Source organism: Piliocolobus tephrosceles, chromosome 19 (assembly GCF_002776525.5).
Source record: "Piliocolobus tephrosceles isolate RC106 chromosome 19, ASM277652v3, whole genome shotgun sequence".
In the NCBI taxonomy this organism is placed as follows: domain Eukaryota; kingdom Metazoa; phylum Chordata; class Mammalia; order Primates; family Cercopithecidae; genus Piliocolobus; species Piliocolobus tephrosceles.
Window position 1 is genome coordinate 4,122,050 of NC_045452.1, and position 26,785 is coordinate 4,148,834.

Below are 26,785 nucleotides of genomic sequence, written 5' to 3' on the forward strand. Positions count from 1 at the left end.
TGCAGTAAGCTGAGATTGTGCCACTGCACTCCAACCTGGGCAACAAGAGGAAAGCTCTGTCTCAAAAAAACAAAAAAACAAAAAATATATATATTGTACAATTATATATTGTATACGGAAAATTCCGAATAGGCAAATCTTCGGCAGTAGAAAGTATAAGTGGTAGCTGAGGGTTGAAAGAAAGGGGAGTGTGACTGCTATCAGGTATAAAGTTTCTTTAAAAAATGTTGAAGGCTGAGTATGGTGGCTCACACTTGCAATCCCAGCACTTAGGGAGGCCAAGGCAGGAGGATAGCTTGAGATCAGGAGTTCAAGGCCAGCCTGGTCAACATAGTGGGACCCTGTCTCCACAAAAAAATAAAAAACTTAGCCGGGTGTGGTGGCACACGCCTGTAGTCCCAGATACTCAGAAGACTAAAAAAGGAGGATCACTTAAGCCCGGGATGTTGAGGCTGCAGTGGGCTGAGATCACGCTACTACACTCCAGCCTGGGTACAGAGTGAGACCCCGTCTCAAAAACAAAAAAAAATTCTAAAATTAGGCCAGGCTTGGTGGCTCGCACCTGTGACCCCAGCACTTTGGGAGGCCTAGGCAAGAGGATGGCATACGGCCAGCAGTTTGAAACCATCCTGACCAACATAGTGAAGCTGCACCTGTTTTTATTTATTAATGAATGTTCCAAAATTAGATTTTGGTGATGGCCGCACAACTCTGTGAATATCCTAAAGACCACTGAAATGTAAACTTTAAAGCGTGAATCGTATAAAGCTCTTAAAGAAAAAGAAAAGGCTTATCCAACAGATCCCTAGTACAGAGCCCACTCTACCCCACCTCAGTCCCTGTGCTCTTGCAGCTCTGCCTTGCACACACACATGCACACAAGTACATATGTGTCTTGTTCATTTCTAGTAAAATGGTTCTGTCCCAGGGACAGATGAAAGGAGGTGGTCACATAAAGCCCTTAATGTGGTGCCCCACCCAGGGAGAGAGCCCACATGTAGTGGAAATCGTTCTTCTCCACTCCACCTGTGATGAGTTCTAGATAAGCATCACCTTCTTCACTTAGCAAAAGGGGACAGGAATGATCCTGGGTGCATGCCTCAGGGCCCTGTAGGGCTTAGGTAAGAACCCTTAGGAGGGGCTGAGGACAAATCAGGTTCTTGATCATGGCACTGATCCCTTCCACAGGAGTAGCTAGAGGCCTGAGCGAGCTTCCAGTAGGATTCACGGGGGCTGACCACAGATGGAAGGTGCCAGCAGTGAGGTCTGGGGCTAGAGGCTGGGCCTGTATCCCAAATGCCCTCCTTGTATCATGGACACACAGGAGGACCCAGACTGCTGCAGGCAAAGCCAACTGTGCCTGTGATCAATCAATGAGTAACCACCCCACCCCTACACCCTAGGACACCCAACAGAGAGGTTCCAGAGTCTGTGACACTCTCCTCTCCAAGACTCTCTGTCAGAGGGGCTCCACCCACTGGGGCCTTACCCGGGTCTTGGCCTTCAGGAACACATGGCTCTCCATATCCTTGCTGGATTTACTGTGTGCCACGCCAGCTTTCCTCATGGCATCCTCACTGAAACACAAAAGGAGAAGAGACGTTTGCACACACCAGTGAGTTCACCGCTGTGGGGCCCTGGCCAACAGGCCCTGCACAAGCAGCTGCCCCTGGTGACAAAGTGCTATCAGACCCAGCACACCAGCCTGGCTGAGGTCCAGGAGAGGAATATAGGAAGGGGCACTCAATAGAGAGCAACGACAGGCCACTGAGTGAGGGAGAGAGCGAGCAGGGTGATCAGAAAAAAGGGACAGGAAAGGTGGTCGCCATGAAGCAAAGAGAGAGACCTGGCATGAGGGGGCGGGGTGCTAGTCCCTAGGGATGGCTCACAACCAGTTCAGGATCAAGGACTACTGGGTGGCCAGCTGGCCTCTATTTCCTGCTCTCTGAGTGGCCTGAGTTCCCTACGAACTCTGCCAGATGGTAGCACCCTGGTTCCAGATTTGATTCCTCCTATAAGATGAAGGGGACACATGAAGTCATCTCTCAGTTCCTCCCAAGGCAAGGGTCTGTCCCCATGTGGGATAATACAGGTCTTATATGTGGGATCAAAGAGACAAGCTTCTAGCTTAACTTCTAGCTAGCGACAAGAGGAGAAAGACCACATAAATGTGAAAAATATCTTTAAAAACTGATTTACCAACAATTTTGTACTAAGAGATAGAATCCTATGAAGGGTTTTTCATCATACTGCTGCTCCACAGGGGTAAAAAGCCACGTACGTCAGTTAAGCTGGACCCCCCTTGAATGCAGCACATGCTGCCCCACCCCACCCCCCACCTCCCACACTCACACACGGAAAGACAAAAACAAGTGTGCATCTGTTAGAAAGGCCTGGACTGTGGCTACCAGGGGCGGGCGGCTCTGGTCTGCTCATGGCCTGCCTTCTTCCCAGTGGGATGGGTCTCTTCCTTGCCTGGCCTCCCACCCTGGGTTTGCTGATAAAGAAACAAGTGGCCAGGTGCAGTGCCTCACGACTGTAATCCCAACACTTTGGGAGGCCGAGGCAGGTGGATTGTCTGAGGTCAAGAGTTCAAGACCAGCCTGACCAACACGGCGAAACCCCGTCTCTATTAAAAATACAAAATTAGCCGGGTGTGGTGGTGCATGCCTGTAATCCTAGCTACGAAGGAGGCTGAGGCAGGAGAATTGCTTGAACCCAGGAGGTGGAGGTTGCAGTGAGATGAGATCGCACCATTGCACTCCAGCCTGGGTGACAAAGCGAAAAAAAAAAAGAAAAAAAGAAACAGGCTGGGTGCGGTGGCTCATGCCTGTAATCCTGGCACTTTGGGAGGCCAAGGCGGGTGGATCACAAGGTCAGGAGATTGCGACCATCCTGGCTAACATGGTGAAACCCCGTCTCTACTAAAAATACAAAAAATTAGCTGGGCATGGTGGCAGGCGCCTGTAGTCCCACCTACCTGGGAGGCTGAGGCAGGAGAATGGCGTGAACCCGGGAGGCAGGGCTTGCAGTGAGCGGAGATCGCACCACTGCACTCCAGCCTAGGAGATAGTGCGAGACTCCGTCTCAAAAAAAAAAAAAAAGAAGCAAGCATGTCAGGGCTCTGTGGCCCTGCCTCTGAGTGAATTGAATAGGCCCAGTCCAGCCCATGCTAGAAAGCATTCCGACCACTCCAAACAGCAACCAGCTAACCTCAGGAAACTGAAGGAATGTACACACGGGGCTGCAGCAATACAACTGTGATTCTTAAAGACATCACAGAAAGGAGGTTTAATGCTAAGAGGTGCACACATCTGTCTTAACATAAAAAGAAAAACAAAATGACATTGACCTATCACCCTGCTAGATTCAAAAAGCATTCTTGGGCCGGGCACAGTGGCTCAGGTCTGTAATCCCAGCACTTTGGGAGGCCAAGGCAGGTGGATCACCTGAGGTCAGGAGTTTGAGACCAGTCTAACATGGCGAAACCCTGTTTCTACTAAAAATACAAAAATTAGTCTGGCGTGGTGGCAGGCACCTGTGGTCCCAGCTACTCGGGATGCTGAGGCAGGAGAATCGCTTGAACCTGGGAGGCAGAGGTTGCAGTGAGCTAAGACGGCACCACTGCACTCTAGCCTGGGCAACAGAATGAGACTCCAGCACTCCTGGAGTTCCTACCTCCCTGTCTGCTTCCTGAAGCCTGAACTGAGGCGAGGAGGCAGCAAGGGGTTCCTGCTCACAAGGCATCCAGGTGTGGAACAGAGAAGTAAGGGGAAAGGTCACCACAGCCACAAAAGATGAGAGAGTTAACAATTCAGGAGGATAATGACAACCAGCTCACGCACGGTGCTGGGTCAGAGTTCTGGGGAAGCGAGGCATGGGTGGGCTGGGAGGACCCTGTGCGCATGCTCTCAGATTGGTGCGGGGCAGGCTTTCCACACCCAGAGGCTGAGATGACAGCTGCTAGGCCACAAGAAGTCAGTGAACATTTCTGATAGAAGTGGCTGCATAGGCCTATTTCCTGAAGGTTGCCTCACCTGTGCCCCTCAAGGCAGGTATGCCCTTCAAAAGCATACCTGTTGTTCCCATCTTCCTTTTTTCTTTGTCTTCTTTTGTTTTTTGAGACAAGGTCTTGCTCTGTCACAGGTTCAGCGCAGTGGTGCAAACACAGCTCACTGCAGCTTCAAACTCCTGGGCTCAAGTATCCTCCCACCAAAGCCTCCCAAATAGCTGGGACTACAGGCATGTGCCACCATGCCTGGCTAATTTTTTTTATTTTTTACTTTTTTTGTAGAGACAGGGTCTTGCTTTGTTGCTCAGGCTGGTCTCAAACTCCTGGCCTTAAGTGATCCTCCACCTTGGCCTCCCAAAGCACTGGAACCAATAGGGAGACCCAGGGGAGAGCAGTACAAACAGCAGGGGAGCACTTGCAGGCCAAACAGGACAGCCTGGAGGCTGGCTCTGTGAGGAGTGGGGAGGCTGTCGGTGGCAGATGTGACCAGCAGTCAGAGATGGAGCCGGGTGCAGAAGAGTCTGGGAAGTGACAACCAGTTACACGGATGGGCCCTGTGCCCACCAACAGCAATCAGAGAGCAAAGCCAGGCTTGATACAAAAGTAGTCCTTTTGAGCTGCTACTGGCCATTTTTGAGAGTGTCAGCAGACTGGCAGGCCCCAGACAGATACTGTCTTGGTGCAGCAGAGACACCTGGCACAGTCAGAGAGACAGGATCTAGAAACACAGCTTAATGCAATAGCTTTGAGGTGATGGGATGACCAGGTTGAAGAAATGTGCTTCGTGAGCCGAAGGCAAGGTGGCACCATACACCAGGGGATGTGCTGGCAGACGAGCCCTGTCCTGTCCTGGGTAACGTCACAGATGACGTGGACACTGTGAACACCAACTGTCAGCTACTCAGAGCCTGAGGAGCATGGACGAAGCTGGAGGCCGGAAACAGGCAAGTCTTGACAGGCCAACACCAGGAAACCGAGCTGGGATAAATGTCCACTTCTGCATGAGCTGCAGGGGGTCAGAGTGGGGCCGAGGAGCCAGGTGCTCCTCCAGCAAGGCCAGGGCTCTGAACAGCAGCACTGTGTAATGTCACTCCCACATCTCCTCCACAGCATCCACCCAGAGAGGCCCAGCAGGTTTGGTGGCCAGTTACAGACACTGTGCGGTTTGCAGTTCTGTCAACCGTATTTTTTAAAACGTCTTTGCTCCTGTTTCTAGTTTGAAGATCATGTGCCACAAAAGAGATAAAGCGAAAAAGAACCCAGGAACTCTGCAGCTAATCCCCCATACTTCCCCGCTGATGCCTGCCCTTTCATCTCCAGCTGGCCCGGCACTTTTCAGAGGCATCCCCTGCCTGGGCATTGACTCCATGAGGGCACCCATTTCACACTCATGCTGAGGTCAAGTCCCCTTCCTTCCTCCCTTAGACCTAACACACCTGCTGCGGGAGGCTGCAGGCCGGACCCAGGCCCACCTTCAGAACAGGACTGGCTGCTCCCAAAGCCCCCTTCTGATCTCCCTAAGCTGGGCTCTGCTGACATCCCCAGCATGCCTTCCTGAGCAGCCAGATCCGAATGGCTACTCCTCAGTCTCTGTCTCCTGAAAACAAAACCCTTCAAGCCACTGTCACGAAATGAAAGGAAACTATCACACAAGGAGACAGCCCCAAACATGGAGGAAGGAGCACAGCCTCAGACAAAGAAGAGAGAACCAACCTGTCACGGTGAGCTCTGTCCCGACACAAGCAAGCCTGGAAGACGAGGGCCCGTCCAGCCAGATGAGGGCAGGGAGCAGACTGGTGTCAGCTCACAAGGGAAGACCCTCGATGACTGTCCTGCCACAGTCCTGTCCAACATAAGCAACAGGTTCGAAAACAGTACAGGCCTATGAGGCGGCCGCCGAAGAACCCAAGGCTGCCTGGGTGGTGTTTGCACTAGCTGAGGAAGGGGGCGGGGGGCTGCTCCCTGTTTGCAACCAGCCAGACCTCTGAACACAAGGGCTGTTACCTGCTCAGAGCACACAGTCCCTTGCTGTGAACTGGGCTCCCATGCTCTGCCTTGGGCCATGGTCTAGCTGGTTGCCATAGCTATGTCTGTGCACTCAGTCAAGGTTCAACTGGTATCTAGCTTAGACTGAAGCCTCCCAGGGGACCGATTCATCATTACAGGCCCTTGGAGCTCCCCCACCAGGGGGTCTGAGGATGTCCTACTGTCCAGAACTGTCCCCAGAACACGGTGTGTCTTAATGGCACTGCCTGACCCTGCCTGAGCTCTTGGTGTCTTCATCTCCCAGCACCAAGTGCCCATTGAGAAACCTGGGAACCCCCTTCACTTTCTGACTGCCACCTTTAATTCTCCAAAGTTCCAATCTTTGCCCCAACTCCGACTGCACCTGTGGCAATTCCTCCCAAAGGGCCTCTGTCTCCCGTTCCCATTCCTATCCCCACGCCCTCACCAGCTCCCCAGGTCACATGACTGCCAGTGAGCAACTGCCACTGAGTGTGGGAAGCAACCCGAGCCCCTGCCTGCCTTGAGCCTCGCTCCTCACCAGCAGGGCAGGCAGCCTGTCCAGAAGCCCACTGAGGAACCTACTCCTGCACCTGCCCCACACACTCTCCCCAGGGCCCCAGGGACGATGACCTACTGCCTGGCACATTGCCTGACTATCCCATCAGGCCTGCTAGGGCCTCCCACCCTGCTCCCACCCAGGCACCCCTCCTGTCAGCTGCACAGAAACCCTGTAGCCACCTCACCCATGTCTGTGGCACTTCCTGGAGGAATCTCTGGTTCCCGTGTGTCAGCCCCACTATACCAAGAACACCCTGAGAGCAGAGACAACGGCGTCCACTTTTGTGTGCAGCAGGCAGTCATCACTGCCAGGCAAAATAACCGGCTCTTTTTAACACAAGGAGTGGTACTGTCATGCATTTTGATGGGACACGACGTGCAGAATGGAGAATCAGCGTGGCAGCCATGAGGGAAACCAGGCCTCAAAGAAGCACGTCCTGGCAGTGGAGGACAGGGTGCCTGGGGGAAGGCGTGTGCTGGGGCAGGCAGCTGGGCCTGGCAGGAAGCAGACAGACGAGGAGGGGCCTGGGCTCAAATTCCAACATAGCCACTCACCAGCTCTCGGTCTTGGGAGAGGCACTCCCTCCCCCTAAGCGTGGCCTCTTCATAAAGGAGGGCTCTGAGAGGCTGTGGCCAGGATGAAGGTGCACAGAGAGGACCAGGCAGTGAGGACAGGCCCAGTGTTGGCCTGGTCTACAGGGCTTCTGCCCAGCATGGGCCTGTTGTTCCTCACCTCCTTCCTATTCCAAATTGGGAAACTCTGTCAACAAGAGCCCAGTCCCAGTGCTTGTAATCTGAATGAGACTAAGATAAAGCAAAAAACTGGCAAACTGAGCATCCTAGGGAAGGAGCACAGGGCATCAAGCTCAAAGCCTGCTAAGGCCAGCGAGGCCTGAGGTAAGCTGCCCCAGTCTGCCCTCAACCCATCTGGGAGTGCCTCCCTGTCCTTCCTTTGCACAGACAGTGGGGACAGTGCCAACCTCACAGGTGGCCCTGAGGATGACAGTAGTTAATATTATAAGGCACTGGACATACAGGAAGTGCTAGGTACGCATTAAAGAAATAAGTCAGGCAACAACCTGCCCAAATGTGCAATAGGACAGCATCCCAAAACACCTCCACCATGTGTTGAGGTTATTGTCGCCCCCTCCCTAGCAGACGATGGACCAATGAGCATGTGCAGCTCCCTCAGGCAGAGCCACCTGCAGTGTACCTTGAGGCCAGCCCCACAGCCCACAGGAAGGACACACACAGGCATGTTGATGAGGCATGAACTGGCCTCCCCACCCCAACTCCCGCTCTGCTCCGCTCCATGCCCTGACTCTTCCTTCCACACCCACCCTGGTTCCCACAAAGGACCCTCTCCCCTCTGAATGAGGCCTTTCCCCTGTACCCACCCTCTTTACCACTGCTCCCCCTGCCACATTGCCAGACCCCTTCCCTGGTCTAACTACTTTCCCATTGCTGAATGAGGGCATGAATTCCCAGGACGGCCAACTCCTCTGTCCTCCTGCTGGTGTCTAAAGCAGGAAGGTGTTTTCCTCCCTGGGGCACAGACTGACCTCAGGGGGACAGGATGATTCCTCCTAGCCATTTATGGGACAGATTTATATTCTGCTCCAAGGAAACTTCTGTGAGTTTCTTCTATTTTTGAGAAACACAACACCTATCAATCAAGTGAACTCTCATAGGGCAGAATAAATTTTTGGCAGCTCCACTTCACCCCACCCAAGAAGCCTCCTGGTAAATTGCTGCCTCTGTGTGCAGTCTGCTTGCCCACCTGGGACAGGAGCCCACAGCTTGTACGTGGGACCCTTACCCACGTATGTGTTGAAAACCTAAATCACAGAGGACCAAAAGACAACAGAAGGAGAGTTAGACAATATCAGGATGATGGTTTCCTAAGCATGTCACCAGAAGCAGACACCATAAAGGAAAAAAGATTTTCCCATATTAAAAAAAAGATTGGGGCTAGGTGTGGTGGTTCATACCTATAATCCCAGCAATCTGGGAGGCGGAGGCAGGTGGATCACTTGAGGTCAGGAGTTCGAGACCAGCCTGGCCAACATGGTGAAACCCGTCTCTATTAAAAATACAAAAATTAGCTGAGCACGGTGGCTCACGCCTGTAATCCCAGCACTTTGGGAGCCAAGGCGGGTGGATTACCCGCGATCAGGAGTTCGAGACCAGACTGGTCAACGTGGTGAAACCCCATCTCTACTAAAAATACAAAAAATAAGCCGGGCATGGTGCCTGCAATCCCAGCTACTTGGAAGGTTGAGGTAGGAGAATGGCTTGAACCCGGGAGGCGGAGGTTGCAGTGAGCCGAGATCCTGCCACTGCACTCCAGCCTGGGCAACAAGAGTGAAACTCTGTCTCGAAAATAAAAAATAAAAATACAAAAATTAGCCAGGCATGGTGGTGTGCGCTATAATCCCAGTTACTTGGGAGGCTGAGGCAGGAGAATCACTTGAACCCGGGAGACAAGGGTTGCAGTGAGCCAACATCAAGCCATTGCACTCCAGCCTGGGTGACAAGAGTAAAACTCTATCTCATATATATAAATTAGCTGGGCATGGTGGTATGTGGCTGTAATCCCAGCTACTTGGGAAGCTGAGGCAAGATAATTGCTTGAACCAGGGAGGTGGAGGCTGCAGTGAGCCGAGATAGCACCACTGCACTCCAGTCTGGGTAACAGAGTGAGACCCTGTCTCTAAATAAATAAATAAATAAATAACAAATACGAACCTCCAAGTTGAAATGAGGGACCAAACCTGCACATTTAATTCCCTTCCATCCTAAAACCACAGAAAAAAAAGGAGGAATGGAAATGGTCGCCTCAACAGCCTTTCAGAAGCTGGAAAGCTGATGGCCCAGTGGTAATGTACACAGCAAGAGGACCAAGAAACCAGAGTCCTAAGTAACAGTGAGGAGGGGGAGAGCCCTAGGTCTTTGCCAGGTTGTGGCCAGGTTGCAACACGTGCTCTGGGACAGAGGGTGAAAGCTATCCCTGTATCCCCCACATCCCAACTTCACACTGTGAGTAGCTACTCCCATACCAGGTGACCACAGGAGGTTTACGCTTTGGAAAAGCATGAAACAGATAGTCACTGGACTAGGGGGTCAACCACTCAGTTGAAAAGGCACAGGTAGGATACTGAGAGAGGTGGACTGCGTAGTCATCCGTGCTCTGGTCTAAGTGACTAGATCGATGCACACTAACTGCCGAGACCCACTGGCCCATCAGCCTCCTCCATCCCAGTGAGCAGCAGGCTGGCAGCCAGGCCTTCACCCACAGCCCGGTGTCTGGAAGACCATGCTCTAGGGCAGGGTCTCCAACTCCTGGGCCGCAGACCAGTACAGGTCTGTGGGCTATTAGAAACCAGGCCTCACAGCAGTAGTTGAGCAAGCATTACCGCCTGAGGTCCGCCTCCTGTCAGATCAGCAGTGCCATCGGATTCTCTTTTTTTTTTTTTTTGAGACAGAGTCTCGCTCTGCTGCCCAGGCTGGAGTGCTGTGGCTGGATCTCAGCTCACTGCAAGCTCCGCCTCCTGGGTTCATGCCATTCTCCTGCCTCAGCCTCCCGAGTAGCTGGGACTACAGGCGACCACCACCTCGCCCGGCTAATTTTTTGTATTTTTTAGTAGAGACGGGGTTTCACTGTGTTCGCCAGGATGGTCTCGATCTCCTGACCTCGTGATCCGCCCATCTCGGCCTCCCAAAATGCTGGGATTACAGGCTTGAGCCACCGCGCCCGGCCGGCATCGGATTCTCATAGGAGCACAAACTCCACTGTAAACTGCGCATGTGAGGGATCCAGGTCGCACGCTCCTTATGCGAGTCTAATGCCTGATGATCTGAGGTGGAACAATTTCATCCTAAAACCATCCTCATCTGCCAGTCTGTAGAAAAACTGTCTTCTGTGAAACCGGTCCTTGGTGCCAAAAATGTTGGGGACCATTGTTCTGGAGGAAGGACTCAGAATCTGCAGCCAGATGAGCCTTTAACGAAGTTCCCAGTCAACAAGCTTCACGTGCTGGAAGAGACGCCTAGGCTTTGGAGGGCCCCTCTCAGAGTGAGCAACCAGCCAAGGGCAGCCAAAAGCCATTAACATGGCCAATAAAGACCCCACAAGAAAAGAGTAATTTAAGGTAACAGAAATTCAGCAAGAAGGAAATGTAGAATTTATTAGGCCAGGTGCAATGGTTCACACCTGCAATCTCAGTACTTTCACAGGCTGAGACGAGAGGATCACTTGAGGTCAGGAGTTTGATTTTTTTTTTTTTTTGAGACAGAGTCTCGCTGTGTTGCCCAGGCTGGAGCACAGTGGCATGATCTCGGCTCACTGCAACCTCTGCCTCCTAGGTTCAAGTGATTCTTCTGCCTCAGCCTCCCAAGTAGCTGGGACTATAGGCGCGTGTCACCATGCCCAGCTAATTTTTGTATTTTTAGTAGAGATGGGGTTTCACCATATTGACCAGGCTGGTCTCGAACTCTTGACCTTGTGATCTGCCTGCCTTGGCCTCCCAAAGTGCTGGGATTACAGGCGTGAGCCACCACATCTGGCTGAGGTCAGGAGTTTGAGACCAGCCTGGGCAACATCACAAGATCCCATCTCTACAAAAAATAAAAATACTTGCCAGGAGTGGTAAGCCTGTAGCCCCAGCTACCTGGGAGGCTGAGGTGGGAGGATTACTTGAGCCCAGGAGTTCGAGGCCACAGTGAGCCATGAACACATCACTGCATTCCAGCCTGGGCAATAAAGTGAAAATTTACCAAAAAAACCAGAATTTATTATAATACATATAAATATTATACTACATTGTATCCATTTAACAGGAACGGGTGCTATAAAAAGGGAAAAGTCAGATTATGAAAAAGGAAAAAAAGGAGTTCTTGGAAATAAAAGCATGTTAGCAGTGAAAGGTCAAAGACAAAATTGTGGAAATCACTTAGCAGAGCTAAAAGAAAAAGAGATAGAAAACAGGAGATAGAAGATAAAATTAGAGGCCCAAAGAGTGAACATTAAACACTCCAGCAGAGGAAGTGCAGGGAGTGAGATTCCCCTGAAATGACTCAAGGGAACTTCCCGAGTAGAGCAGGACTTGCATTTGGGGATCAAGGCAAGTCACTGTGAGGCTCAGAGCCAGCACCTCAGGAGAAAGAAGCACATGCCAGCACAAGGGCAGCACAGTGGAACATCATTTTAAATCCCCCAGTTAGCATGTCCCACCAAGGGGCCTAGATGCACCCAAACTGGCATGGTCTCCAGAAAGTTAATTCCCAGGAGTCCCTTCTCAGGAAACTAGCAGAATGAGGGAATAAATCACAAAGGATGAGACACGGGATATAGGAAACAACGAACTCAACAAAGGAGAACAACAGTCCTAGTCTGGACAGACAAACAATAGACAAGCACGCTGAGGGCTGTCACACCATGCCTACGGCCACTGCCTAGAGGGTTCCAGAAGGGAGGTCCAAGAGGGTCACCGCCCACCTCCTTTGGGAGGCCAAAATGGGTGGATCACTTGAGACCACAGGTTTGAACTGAAACTGACAGACAGCCCACTAGCACTAAGCCTGAAGATAACTGCACTGAGAGGCAACCGGAAAGTAAAGGAAGAATAGGAATAGATACACAGAAAACTGGGCAAACAGTGTTCAAAAGGCAATTCTTTCCTAGGAAAAAAGTAACAAGCAATTGCAGTACACCACTATGCTCAGCTTTGAATATCATTTGTGTAGGCAGAAAACATAAACAATCATTACTGATTAATGCAGAAAGTAAAATACTGGAAGAATGAGGGAGGAGAAGCAGAGATAATGGTGATGGAAGGGAGCTACAGAGCAAGCCAACAGATAAATGTAAAACGCCAAGTTGCAAGAGCGGCATGCGTCTATTACCTAGAATCAGAGGTATATGCCAGAAGAAAGCTCAGATGTAAAGGCAGTTGCTACCTCTGGGGAGAACTGGCAGAGTGGGAACCACGGTAGTTTCTTGTCTTTTTACAGTTTATGTGATATATTATGTTGATAAAATTTAAAGTAATTAAAAATTAAATGAGGCCGAGTGTGGTGGCTCATGCTTGAGCCCAGGAGTTCAAGACAGGCCTGGGCAATATAGTGAAATCCCATCTCTACAAAAAATACAAAAACTTAGCCAGTCATAGTGGTGCATGCTGTAGTCCCAGCAACTTGGGGGCTGAGGTGGGAGGATTTCTTGAGCCCAAGAGGTGGAGGCTGTAGCAAGCTGAGATCGTGCCACTACACTATAGCCTGGGTAAAAGGGTAAGACTCTGTCTCAAAAAAAAAAAAAAAAAAAATTAAAATTAAAATTAAATGACAAAATGCACATAAAGAGTGTCATAGAGAAATACTCAGCAAACAATAGCTTTTAAGAAGGGTTATGTGGCAGGGTGCGGTGGCTCACACCTGTAATCCCAACATTTTGGGAAGCTGAGATGGGTGGCTCACCTGAGGTGGGGAGTTTGAGACCAGCCTGAACAACATGGAGAAAACCCGTTTCTACTGAAAATACAAAATTAGCCAGGTGTGGTGGCACATGCCTGTAAACTCAGCTACTCAGGAGGCTGAGGCAGGAGAATCGCTTGAACCCGGGAGGCGGAGGTTGCAGTCAGCCGAGATCGCGCCACTGCAGTCCAGCCTGGGTGACAGAGCTAGAATCCATTTCAAAACAAAAAAACAAAACAAAAAAACAAAAAAACTGTCACATATTCCTTCTGCAAGTGGCCCCACAGTCAGCGCATGGATGCAGTTGGAAGGGACCTCCGGGTGAGTGAGGCCAATGGCACAGGCAAAGCAGTTCCTCCCACCCCCACCAATCTGAGAGGTGCCTTCTGGCTGCAGCTCAAATGCCTCACCACACTCCCAGCCAGAAAAGCCCCTTCCCTGTCCTCCACCAGTACAGGGCTTGTTCTCATCCAGCCTTCTGAGCTTCACGAGGTCTCTAGACAGCTACAGGGTGGCATCCCACACTATCCCTGGACTTCTTCCAATCCTGCAGCCAATTTACTGCCCCACTGCCCAGGTGGTTTCATCTCTAAGGCAGGAAATGATGAGATACCGATTGTTTAGTCATCAATGTACCCAAAGCAAACACATGGCCTCTCCATCTCTCAGGTAGCTGAGAGCACATTTGTCAAACTGTATCCCAAACAGACTGCAACTTTTCCTTTACTGGAACTTCTACATTCTGGTTCTTTTACTTTTTAAAGAAACATAAAAGTGTTTTTTAACAAGATAAAAATATATACTTCAGAATTTAACTCTCCACCCACATGTAGGAAGGGGTATTTTGGTCTTGCAGAAAGAAAATCTCGAATCATACCAATACAGGAGACTTCAAACACCGTACACCCCTCTGGACTGCTTGATGACACTTTCTTGCCTCTACTCTCAAGATCTCTCAACTCCCAACAAACAAGATCATTGAAAGAACTAACCTGCAGAAAAGGCTGCTGTCCTTCAAACTGTGTGCTATTGTCTAAGCTAGTTCAGAAGAACACACGAGCTTCCTTCACATACTCCAATCTGTTGGTTTGACTTCTAAAGAACCAGCAGAGCTGGAAAGGCCTTTAGATATCTGTCCTGGTGCTGGCCTGGGGCTCCCCTACATCTAGCCTGAAAGTGTCCCCACTCACCAGCAGCAAAGCATGTGGCAAGGATGCGATCTACGAACCCAAATGCTGATCTCACATGGCTCTGTGGTATTTGGTGGGGGTGGGGAAGCTCGATCTTTTAGAGATCTGCACTCAAGTACTCATAGTTGAAATCATCTGGTGTCTGGGATGTGATTTAAAATAGTCCAGGAGGTGGTGAGGAAGGGTGGGTGAAGCAACACTGGCCATATGTTGCTAACTCCCAAAGTAGTTGGGAGACCATTTTTCTATTATCTCTACTTCTGGGAACACTTGAAAAAGTCCATAATAAACTTTTTTTTTTTTTAAAAAAAAGGAAGTCAAATGCTTATCTCAAGCCTGTGGGATGACTGTGCATGATCCACACCTCATGTGAACCTGGGCTATGAGCATGCAGGTCCCAGCCAGACTCCATCCGGGAAGAGAACACAACTTAAGCCATGGGAAACCTGTAACTCAAAACTGAACTCACAGTCATAGCCTAGTTTCACTTTAAAAATACATGTGTATATGTATTTACATACTTAAAATGCAAACATATCAAGCTATAAGCACACACAGGACTGGTGGAAATATATCAATATGTCAGTAACAGCCAGCTCTGGGGAAAGAGTATGGAAAACACCTTCCTGTTTTTCAGTTCTCTACAGTGTTACCTGGAATGGAATGAAGTACTACACCCACAAGTCCTGAAGCTACTGACCAAAACAGGAGGGAGAGACGGGACCGGGGATGCCATGACTGGAATCTGATGGTTTCCACCATGCCCCATCCTCTCATCCCACAGTCTTTCTTCACATCTGCTCTGCCCACCACAGCCCTGCTCTGGAGTTCTCTGCTCTGCCCCTTCTGCCATCCCCACCTAGGCAGATGGGTTTCATCCAGCCTCCAGGACGGCCCACCCACTTGTTCCTGCAGCAGGCTGCTTTTCCCAGGTTTGCTTCCCCATCTCCCACTGGCTGTTGGAAATTTCACCCACACCCACTCCCCACATCATCACCTTACATCCAGCCCTCAGATGAGTAGAGAGGCTGCGGCAGGAGAACTGGTGGAGTGCATACCAGTGGCTTCCTCCTCCAAATTCATAGACACATGCACACAGAACACGAGCATTCACACATGGAACCACCAAATCCTACCACTTATTTCCTTGTGGGCTCCCTCCCTCCTAGATCATCCTTTCCATTCCTTTTTTTCTTTTTTTAAATCATCTTTTCCATTCCTACTGTCACTGCACCCAGTAAATTTCAATGTGCATTCAAAATCAATGACAGAGCCTGTTATAAAGGCAGCTTCCTTGACAATGCCAGGTGTTGGCAAGGATGTCTAGCAAGTGGAACTCCCACACATTTTGCTGGTGGGAACGTAAACTAGTACCACTTGGGAAGAGTGTTCAGCAGAATATGCTAAGAGACACATCCCCTGACCCAGCCCGCTATTTAACTTCCAGGTGCACAGCCCAGAGAATTAAGGGCATATATTTATCAGAAGACATGACCAAAGTCATTCCTGGTGTTGCCTTCATGTAGCCAACACCTGGAACTAACACCAAAGTTCATTAGGCACAAAACAAAAATGTAATCTGGAACAGAGTCCTCCATGGAATAACACATCATAAACGAGAACAGGCTGGGCACGGTGGCTCACGCCTATAATCCCAGTATGTTGGGAGGCCAAGGCAGGTGGATCACCTGAGGTCAGAAGTTCAACACCAGCCTGCCCAACATGGTGAAACCCCATCTCTACTAAAAATACAAAAATTAGCCAGGCACGGTGGTGCACGCCTGTAGTCCCAGCTACTCTGGAGGCTGAGGTAGGAGAATCACGAGAACCCTGGAGGTGGAGGTTGCAGTGAGCTGAGATTGAGCCACTGCAATCCAGCGTAGGCAACAGAGCAAGATTCTGTCTCAAAAATAAATAAATAAATAAATAAGGCTGGGCATGGTGGCTCACACCTGTAATCCCAGCACTTTGGAAGGCCGAGGTGGGGGGATCACGGGGTCAGGAGATCGAGACCATCCCGGCTAACATGGTGAAACCCCAACTCTACTAAAAAACTACAAAAAATTTTAGCCGTTTGTGGTGGCAGGTGCCTGTAGTCCCAGCTACTCGGGAGACTAAGGCAGGAGAATGGCATGAACCTGGGAGGCAGAGCTTGCAGTAAGCCAAGATCAGGCCACTGCACTACAGCCCGGGCAACAGAGCAAGACTCCGTCTCAAAAAAAAAGGCTAGGCACGGTGGCTCACTCCTGTAATCCCAGCACTTTGGGAGGCCAAGGTGGGTGGATCCCCTGAGGTCAGGAGTTCGAGACCAGTCTGGCCAACATGGTAAAACCCCATCTCTACTAAAAATATGAAAATTAAGGGCCGGGCGCAGTGGCTCACACCTGTAATCCCAGCACTTTGGGAGGCCAAGGTGGGCAGATCATGAGGTCAGGAGATCGAGACCATCCTGGCTAACACGGTGAAACCTCGTCTCTACTAAAAATACAAAAAAATTAGCCAGGCGTGGTGGCGGGCGCCTACAGTCCCAGCTACTCAGAGGCTGAGGCAGGAGAATGGCATGAACCCAGGAGGTGGAGCTTGCAGTGAGCTGAGATCGCGCCACTGCACTCCAACCTGGGCGACACAGCGAGACTCCATCTCAAAAAATCAAATGAAATAAAAATACAAAAATTAGCCAGGTATCATGGTGTGTGCCTGTAATCCCAGCTCCTCGGGAGGCTGAGGCAGGAAAATTGCTGGAACCTAGGAGGCAGAGGTTGCAGGGAGCCAAGATTGTGCTACTGCACTCCAGCCTGGGTAACAGAGCGAGACTCTGTCTCAAAAAAAAAAAAAAAAAAAAACAACTGCTGCCTGTGAGGATAAATTTCACACATGATGCACACGATTGTACAGAGGCCTGTAATCCCAGCACGCTGGGAGGCTGAAGCAGGTGGACTGCTTGAGCCCAGGAGTTCGAGACCAGCTTGGGAAACATGGCAAAACCCCATTTCTACAAAAAACACAAAAATTAGCAGGGCGTGGTGGTGAGCACATGTAGTACCTGCTACTTGGGAGGCTGAGGTGGGAAGATTGCTTGAGCCCAGGAGGTCGAGACTGCGGTGAGCTAAGACTGTACCATTGCATGCTACCCTGGGCAATAGGGCAGACCCTGTCTCAAAAAAAAATGATGGCACAGAGTGTGACTGCAGAGATTCCAAATGTCTCCCTGGCCATGGAAGTCAGAAGAGTGGTACAGTTTGCCCTGGCTGGGTGCAAATCTGAGGAGTATGAATAGTTCTCTGGTGGCACACTCAAGACTGGAGGCACGTGTATCGTTCACTATGATAGGGATTATACCTCAATTTAAATACCCCATGAAATAAGCAAGAGCTTTGAGCCCCGTGCCCCAGGACCCTGCCCTGTCCTTTGGTTGGCCTGAATGCCTACTACAGAGCACTTGACAGGGACTTCTCTCTCACATGAATGAAAGCGGACTGACAGCACTTGCAGGACGTATGGTGACCCACCCCGGGGCTTCTGAGGACGAACCCTGAGTTCTATTTTACAACAGGGGCTCCATCTCACACATGGCAGCCAGATCACTTCCTCGAAGGTCATGTCTGATGAGGAGGACTGAAAGCAAGCTTGGAAAGAGCAGAAGAGAAGGGCAGCAGGGAAGTCGGATGAGTCACTTCTTAACCTACAAGCACTGCCTTCACCAAGCCCCAAGAGCCCACCAACACAAGAAGGAACAAGGGGGTACTCAGGCTGGGAAGAACAGAAGTTCCAGGGGTGGGGGTCTTGCTGGTCCCCTGCCTTTGGCCCAGATGTCCCTCATTCCCCTTCAACCCTCCAGCTCACACTTCACTCTTACGTGAACCCCTATCTCTCCCCCAGATTCACAGGCACAGAGCTCAGAGAAGATGCTGGGGCCAAGGAATAAAAGTGAACAAATCCTGCCAAAGAGAAGGGTCAGTTAAAAAAAATTAAAATTAAAAAGATAGAAACAAATAAAAGGAAACAGAGTCCAGAAGGAGGGGGCCCCAGGGAGTATGGGAAGATGGTATAAGTGAGAACGAGCTGGTGAATCCCGGGGAAGAGGATGCCTGAGTGCTTTTACTGTCCTCGAAACTCTCTGTACATTTGAAATATTCTCAAAATAAAAAGCTCAGGCCGGGTGCAATGGCTCACGCCTGTAATCTCAGCACTTTGGGAGGACGAGGCAGGCAGATCACCTAAGGTCAGAAGTTTGAGACCAGCTTGGTCAACATGGTGAAACCCCCATCTGTAATAAAAATACAAAAATTAGCCAGGTGTGGTGGTGCAGGCCTGTAATCCCAGCTACTCAGGAGGCTGAGGCACAAGAATTGCTTGAACTCAGAAGGTGGAGGTTGCAGTAAGCCAAGGTCATGCCACTGCACTTCAGCCTGGGCAACAGAGTGAGACTGTCTCAAAAAAACATAAATAAATAAAAATAAAAACACCCTCAAAATAAGGAGACATGGGGCTTGGAAAGAAGGTAAACCATCTTCTCCAAGGACTCACTGCCCTTAATAACAGTTACTGCACGTCAAGCTGCCTAACCCAATCACGGGGCCTCTATTAACAGCCCTGCACCTAGGCTAGAGAGTCATTACTAAAGTTGAGGCAAACATCTCCCTTACAGGGTGATGGTTTAGAGGTAATTACACCTTGGCTCTTATTCTAGTCCCCTTTGTTCTCTAGCCTGTACTCCCCTTTGTCTTTAAATAAATGTCTCAGGGCCAGGCACAGTGGCTCACACCTGTAATCCCAGCACTTTGGGAGGCGGAGGCAGCAGATCGCTCAAGCCCAGGAGTTGGAGACCAGCCAACATGGCAAAACCATCTCTACAAAAAATACACAAATTAGCCCGGCATGGTGGCACATACCTATGGTCCCAGCTACTTGGGAAGCTGATGTGGGAGGATTGCGTGAGCCCCGGTGGTGGAGGTTGCAGTGAGCCACAATCACACTACTGCACTCCAGCCTGAGTGACAGAGTGAGACCCTGCCAAATAAATAAATAAATAAATGTCTTGAAAAGAAAATCAACCATCACAAGCTGTGAGGGGAAAAAAAAGTTCAAAATGAGAAGTTCAGAATGGTTTAGGTAGCACTGATGGACAAAACCATGGCAGGCTTTAATTAAAGCCAGCACTGCTTTCCACAACCCTACATATAATTATTATGTACTTCATCTAGGCCAAGATATTGTGCTAAGAGCTACAAGAGACACAGAGCTATGGGTCCAGGTACCACACTCAAGGAATTTCCAATGCTGTTGGCAAGGCAAAAAATAGTTAATCTGTTCAGTTCATGTCAGGATGCACTCAATGAGGGCTCTGCAGCCACCATAGGCTGAGCTAACCATCAGGGGTCAACTGGAGGGGATGAAGCCAAAGTCAAAGCTTCACCAGAGAAGAGGGTCACAGAGACAGAGGAAGAGCCAGCCACTACAGCATCCAGAGAGGGCATGGTGTGGCACAAAGCTCTCGTGCCAACATGAAGAAAGGTAACTTGGAAGGACAGTGTCAAACTGAAAGGGAAAGGGCCTCAAGCTCCCTTTCACGGATGGAAAGGATGGAATCATCTTGGGAAGGCTGGTCTGGCATTGAGGACCCAGGTGAGAAAGGTCACATATCCTGAATACAAAGCACGCAGTGATTTTCCACCTCAGATAACTAGCTATAGCCACCTCACTTACAGACAGGTCCACCCTATCTAAAGATTTCTGATGACAAAAGCAATATGCATTCATTCTTGACAAAAATACACACAGGTATATATGTAGTGAAAATTACATGGAAAACTAAAATCATGGCTGGGCACGGTGGCTAACGCCTATAATCCCACCACTTTGGGAGGCTGAGGTGGGTGGATCATTTGGGGCCAGGAGTTTGAGACCAGCCTGGCCAATATAATGAAACCCCATCTCTACTAAAAATACAAAAATTAGCTGGGTGTGGTTTCGCGCGCCTGTAATCCCAGCTACTCGGGAGGCTGAGGCAGAGAATTGCTTGAACCTGGGAGGCAGAGGCTGCAATGAGGCAAGATCGCGCCACTGCACGCCAGCCTGGGCGACAGAGCGAGACTCCATCTGAAACAAAGAAAACATTAAAATCATTCATAATAGTTAAAGATATCTGTTTAATAAAACTCAGCCTGGGCCGGACGCGGTGGCTCAAGCCTGTAATCCCAGCACTTTGGGAGGCCGAGACAGGCAGATCACGAGGTCAGGAGATCGAGACCATCCTGGCTAACACGGTGAAACCCCGTCTCTACTAAAAAATACAAAAAACTAGCCGGGCGAGGTGGCGGGCACCTGTAGTCCCAGCTACTCCGGAGGCTGAGGCCGGAGAATGGCGTAAACCCAGGGGGCGGAGCTTGCAGTGAGCTGAGATCCGGCCACTGCACTCCAGCCTGGGCGACAGAGTGAGACTCCGTCTCAAAAAAAAAAAAAAAAACACTCAGCCTGTACCATGCATCCTGCTTGGTAACAAGCACTTGTCGATGTTGACGCATTATGGCAGTACCTCCCGTCAATGTCAACAGCAGCCTGCAGCTACAACTCTAACCAAACTCCCACTGTTGGTCTGTTTCACACATCCCACTCCTGAGACAATGATGTGGCAATGAGCATCCTCATCACCATCAGGCTTTGAATACTTTCCTGATTGTGCCCTTGGAGGAAACAGACATTTTAAGGTACTGGGATAAACAGTATTGCCAAAAGGCCTTCCAGAAAAAAATGGCTCTAATTTAAGTGCCCCCAGCTGAGCTGGCTGGTTGCCTGCATCTTCCTGTGGTGCTTCTGCCATCTCTACCTGAGGTGAATGTCCCCTCAGGACAGCCCCCATCACCATAGCAGCTGAATGGGCCTGTAACAGTACTCAGAAAACTGGCACTGGACAAACCTAGCAATCCCCCTGCTACAGCAATCCTGAGAGGCAGGAAATGATTGAAATGATTGATTCAAGTTCCTGCCCTGAGAAGTTCAGACCAGGAGGAGATAAGCCTTCAAACAACCCAAAGGCAACCTGGAAACTCCTCACCAAGCCTGTGAAAAGAGCAGGGGGGTGGGGGCAGTGAAAAGAGCTGGGGGCAGCGGAAGGCCCAGCCTCCTTGGAGAACGGCTAAACCGCTCAGTCACGGAAAGGAAGGATCTTTGAGGCAGGCGAAAAAACTGGATGCAGAGCAGGGAGCAAGAACTGAGACTGTCTGAGGGTCCACTGCCAGCTTGGTATGATGGAGCACAGGTTAAGGCACTGGCAGGCAGGTGCAGACGCTGCAGGAAGGGTCAAGACTAAGAACAGAATCCACAGACAGTGGGCAGCCACTAAAACACTCTGGGCATCAAAATAACTGGGGAGGACCAGGAGTAGTGGCTCATGCCTGTAATCCAACACTTTGGGAGGCAAAGGCAGGAGGATCACTTGAAGCCAGGAGTTCAAGACCAGCCTGGGCAACAAACCAAGACCTGGTCTCTAGCAGAAAAAAAAAAAAAAAAAAGAAAATTAGCCAGCCCGTGGTGGCGCCTGCCCTTAGTCCCAGCTACTTCGGAAGCTAAGGCAGGAAGATCACTTAAGCCCAGGAGTTAGAGGTTGCAGTGAACTATGATCGTACCGCTGCACTGGGGAACAGAGCAAGACCTTTTCTCAAAAAAAAGTAATAATAATTGTGTGGCAATCAAGTACATGAAACGAGTTGATAATCACTGAAGCAGAGTGGTGGCTATATGGACATAGGGGTCTTTATTCTGTTTGGTTTTTTGATTTAAATTTTTCATTTGGAATTTTAAAAAATTCATTAAAATTCCTTAAAATGTTTTCCCTCCAGATATTTAACAGAAATTATTGTCCCAAGGAATGCTTTAAAGGGGGATAGTACCCCACAGCCCTGCCATGATAGTGGCAGGGAGATAACCATGTGGTCATGATCCTTCCTACCTTGGGATGCCCAGCATGGGCCCTTGACTGGCCACAGACACAGCATCACAAACAGCAGTAACAGCTGGAAGACCTCTGGTCAGGGTGGATGTCAGGGCCTACAACTGTGGTAGGCACGTGGGGTCACTTACAAAAGGGACCTGGTAGGGCTGGGGGCTAAGGTCTTAGGAGTACTCGTTGGCAGAGGCCAAAGATCAAAGGGGCTTGCCGGCTGGCTCTTCCTCTGCTGTTAGGGTCCAATGACCCATGGGGAGCTGCTAAGGCTATAAAGAAGCCACTAGCATCAGGCCTCTCTACCGGGTCTCCCAGTACATTTGGCTTGGGTTAACTTTGAGCTGCTCCTCTTGCTCCCCCACTCCCAACAGCCTGCAACCTCTCTTTCCAAAATTAAAAGGTGGTTTGGGCCGAGCACAGTGACGCACGCCTGTAATCCCAGCACTTCAGGAGGCTGAGGCGGGTGGATTACCTGAGGTCAGGAGTTCGAGGCCAGCCTGGCCAACATGGTGAAACCCTATCTCTACTAAAAATACAAAAAATTAGATAGGGATGGTGGCAGGATCCTGCAATCCCAGCTACTCGGGAGGCTGAGGCAGGAGAATCGCTTGAACCTGGGAGATGGGGGTTGCAGTGAGCCAAGATCATGCCATTGCACTCCAGCCCGGGCAACAAGAGTGAAACTCCATCTTAAAAAAAAAAAAGAAAAGAAAGAAAGGTGGTTTGTCTGTATTGTCCTGTTGTGGTTCAGCAACTATATATTTATTTATTTATTTATTTATTAGACGGAGTCTCGCTCTGTCACCCAGGCTGGAGTGAAGTGGCATGATCTTGATTGAGTGCAACCTCTGCCTCTCAGGTTCACGCGATTCTCCTGCCTCAGCCTCCCAAGTAGCTGGGACTACAGGTGTATGCCACTATGCCTGGCTAATTTTTGTATTTTTAGTAGAGATGGGGTTTCATTATGTTGGCCAGGCTGGTCTTGAACTCCTGAGCTCAAGGAGGATATATATATATATAATATATGTTATTTATATAAAATTTTATATATGTTCCCTATATAATATATATATGCATACATATATACATACATACACATACATATACACACTATGTGTGTGTGTGTATATATTTGGTTTTTTTTTTGAGACTGAGTCTCCCTCTGTCGCCAGGCTGGAGCGCAGTGGCACGATCTTGGCTCATTGCAACCTCTGCCTCCTGGGTTCAAGCGATTCTCCTACCTCAGCCTCCCAAGTAGCTGGGACTACAGGCACCCGCCACCACGCCCAGCTAGTTTTTGTATTTTTAGTAGAGACGGGGTTTTCATCATGTTGGCCAGGCTGGTCTTGAGCTCCTGACCTCAGGTGATCTGCCTGCCTCGGCTCCCCAAAGTGCTAGCCACCGTGCCCAGCCTAAATATATTTTTTGTAAAGCCAAGGCTTCACCATGTTGCCCAGGTTGGTCTCAAACTCTGAGCTCAAGCAATCCACTCACCTTAGCCTTCCAAAGTGCTAGGATTACAGGCATGAACTACCGCGCCCGGCCTTCGTAAACTTTATTATGAGATTTTTTGGCAACTTATTTTTTTAGCTCATCAGCTATCATTAGTGTTAGTGTATCTTATGTGTGGCCCAAAACAATTCTTCTTCTTCCTATGTGGCCCAGGGAAGCCAAAAGACTGGACACCCCTGATTTACAACACGCAGAGTAACTCTTAAACAGCTGTGGCCTCTCCTCTAGGCTTCATTTTCCTCATCTTATAAATGGGAGTAACATGTGCACCTACTGACAAAGCAAGCATGAAGAGGGGATGAGTCAACATCTGTCAACTCCTGCAACAGGGCTTGGCATAGCATGCCTGCCGCATGTCAGCTGCTGTTGAGAAAGCCCTGAACCCCTGAGCAGATGACTGAGGGCTCAGGTCACTGTCACGACTGGCCTAGAGGCTCAACAATCACTTCCTATTTGCCCATCAGGAGCAGCCCTATGGGGCATTCGGACTATGAATGTGAAGAGAGGGACAGAAAGGGCCCCTAGCCTCAGGGAATGGACATTCTAGCAATAGGTTATACACAGACACCTGTAAGCCAGTGCAGTCACTTAGGTGACAACCAGGCTATGAAGCTGGAAAACAAGGGCCGGAACTGCGCCAGAAGGGCACAGAGCTGTGCGTGGGAAAAGCCACAGAAAAAGCTTAGCCAAGGCTGACTCACTGGCTTCTGCCTATGGCAAGGACCATAACCCACAGGCAGAATCTTGGCTTGCAAGTTTAAAGGCACTCCATCCTTCTGAAGACCTCTCCAGATCCCTGGAAGTTGCTGTTCAGTTGTATGTTTTGTTCCTTGTGTTGTCTTACTTGGAGCTCACGTCTCTCTGGAGGCTTCACTAGAAGAGGTGGCTGACCTGCTAGTCCCAGCTCCATTCCATGCTTCCCCTGAGCCCCTTCTGGCACTTCACCAGATACTGGACTGTCCTTTCCCAGTTGTGTCACCTCCTCTCTGTACTGTTTTGCCCAATGGACATCTATTTATTTCATCTTTATATGTGCAATCTGCTGTACAGAGGGGTGGGAGGGATAAAAGTCTCAAGAATAAGGTGACAAAAATAAAAAAGAATTGAAAGAAAATAGCTGATAAGGTCCTTTTGTTCATTCACAGCTTGAATATTTTCTACAAACCTGTATGACAGGTGCAGCACTAGTCATTGCAGATGCACGCTTGTTCTCTGAGAGACTATAGCCCAGAGACAGGCTCAACATCAACCCAGCAATCCCATGAGGAAGTCCAAGCACCAGAAAGGCCAGTTAAATTGGTTCTAAGGGTGGTTTATCCTGCAGTTTCTGCAGGGAGAGTAGATGTTCAATGAAGAGTCAACAAACGCAAGCACGGTGGCTCACACCTGTAATCCCAGCCCTTTGGGAGGCCGAGGCAGGTGGATTGCTTGAGCCCAGGAGATCAAGACCAGCCTGGGAAACATGGTGAAACCCTGTCTCTTACACAAAATACAAAAATTAGCTGGGGGAGGTGGCATACGTCTGTAGTACTAGCTACTTGGGAAGGCTGAGGTGGGAGGATCGCTTAAGCCCGGGAGGCAGAGGTTGCAGTAGGCCAAGATCATGCCACTGCACTCCAACCTGGGTGATAGAGCAAGATTCTGTCTCAAAAAAAAAAAAAAAAAAAAGAAGCCAACATGAACCTACTAACAATTTCCCAACTACCCTCCCCTCAGGCTCCAATAAGTGTCATCAATTTCCCTAACCAGGCTTGGGGTATCAGGGTATTACCTTCATTCTCCAAGACTATAGAATCTCCTACTCCTGCAAGGGCACAGGAGGTCGTGGCAGGGAGCTCACCACTGAGTCCCAAGACATCTGCAAAGGCTTGTACAGAGGTCTCTTCATTTTTCCCTTCCACCATACCTGTAAAACAGATTGGCCTCCTACCATTTCATTGATGAGGGATACAATTAAGAAAGGCTCGGCCAGGTGCAGTGGCTCACGCCTGTAATCCCAGCACTTTGGGAGGCCAACACATGTGGATCATGAGGTTGGGAGTTCAAGACCAGCCTGACCAAGATGGTTAAACCCCATCTCTACTAAAAACACAAAAATTACACAGGCGTGGTGGCGGGTGCCTGTAATCCCAGCTACTCGGGAGGTTGAGGCAGAGAACTGCTTGAACCCGGGAGGCTGAGGTTGCAGTGAGCCGAGATCGCGCCATTGCACTCCAGCCTGGGCCATAGGGCAAGACTTCATCTCAAAAAAAAAGAAAAAAAAGAACGGCTACCAAGTGGAGAAAGCAGGGGCTCCAGAGCTTTACAATGTACACTGGTTCAGGTAAAGAACACCACTGCACTGGAGAATCACTTGAGTACAGGAGTTTGAGGCTACAGTGAGCTATGATCACAACACCTGCACTCCAGCCTGAGTGACAGAGCAAGACCCTGTCTCTTAAAAAATAAAAAAAAGGCTGGGCGCAGTGGCTCACGCCTGTAATCCTAGCACTTCAGGAGACCGAGGCGGGTGGATCACGAGGTCAGGAGATCAAGACCATCCTGGCTAACATGGTGAAGCCCGGTCTCTACTAAAAATACAAAAACAATTAGCCGGGCATGGTGGCAGGTGCCTGTAGTCCCAGCTACCTGGGAGGAGGAGGCACGAGAATGGCGTGAACCCAGGAGGTAGAGCTTGCAGTGAGGCGAGATCGCACCACAGCACTCCAGCCTGGGCGACAAAGAGACTCCGCCTCAAAAAAAAAAAAAAATTAAAAAATAAAGAATGCCACTGTAATAGAACAGGTGACCCAGCTGGGTGTGGTGGCTCACACCTGTAATCCCAGCACTTTGGGAGGCCGAGGCAGGCGGATCACGAGGTCGGGGTTTGAGACCAGCCTGACCAACATGGTGAAACTCCATCTCTACTAAAAATACAAAAATTAGCCAGGTCTGGTGGTACGTGCCTGTAATCCCAGCTACTCGGGAGGCTGAGGCAGGAGAATCGCTTGAACCTGGGAGGCAGAGGTTGCAGGAGCCCAGATCACGCCACTGCACTCTAGCCTGGGCAACAGAGTGAGACTCTGTCTCAAAAAAAAAAAAAAAAAAAAAAAT

At 49.8% G+C, this 26,785-nt stretch overlaps 1 protein-coding gene across 5 annotated transcripts in view; it reads right to left on the reverse strand.

The window, feature by feature from the left end:
• The window catches only part of MED15 (mediator complex subunit 15), an 89,095-nt gene that overhangs the window by 57,418 nt on the left and 4,892 nt on the right, over nt 1-26,785 (reverse strand). For 4 of the 5 annotated variants that reach the window (XM_023190923.1, XM_023190925.2, XM_023190926.2 and 1 more), the window contains exon 2: nt 1,490-1,577. In XM_023190923.1, coding sequence (XP_023046691.1) covers nt 1,490-1,577 — 88 coding nt within the window. Of the gene's footprint in view, nt 1-1,489; nt 1,578-5,725; nt 5,856-26,785 lie in introns of all 5 variants that reach the window. The other variant, XM_023190924.3, reaches the window with a different exon arrangement.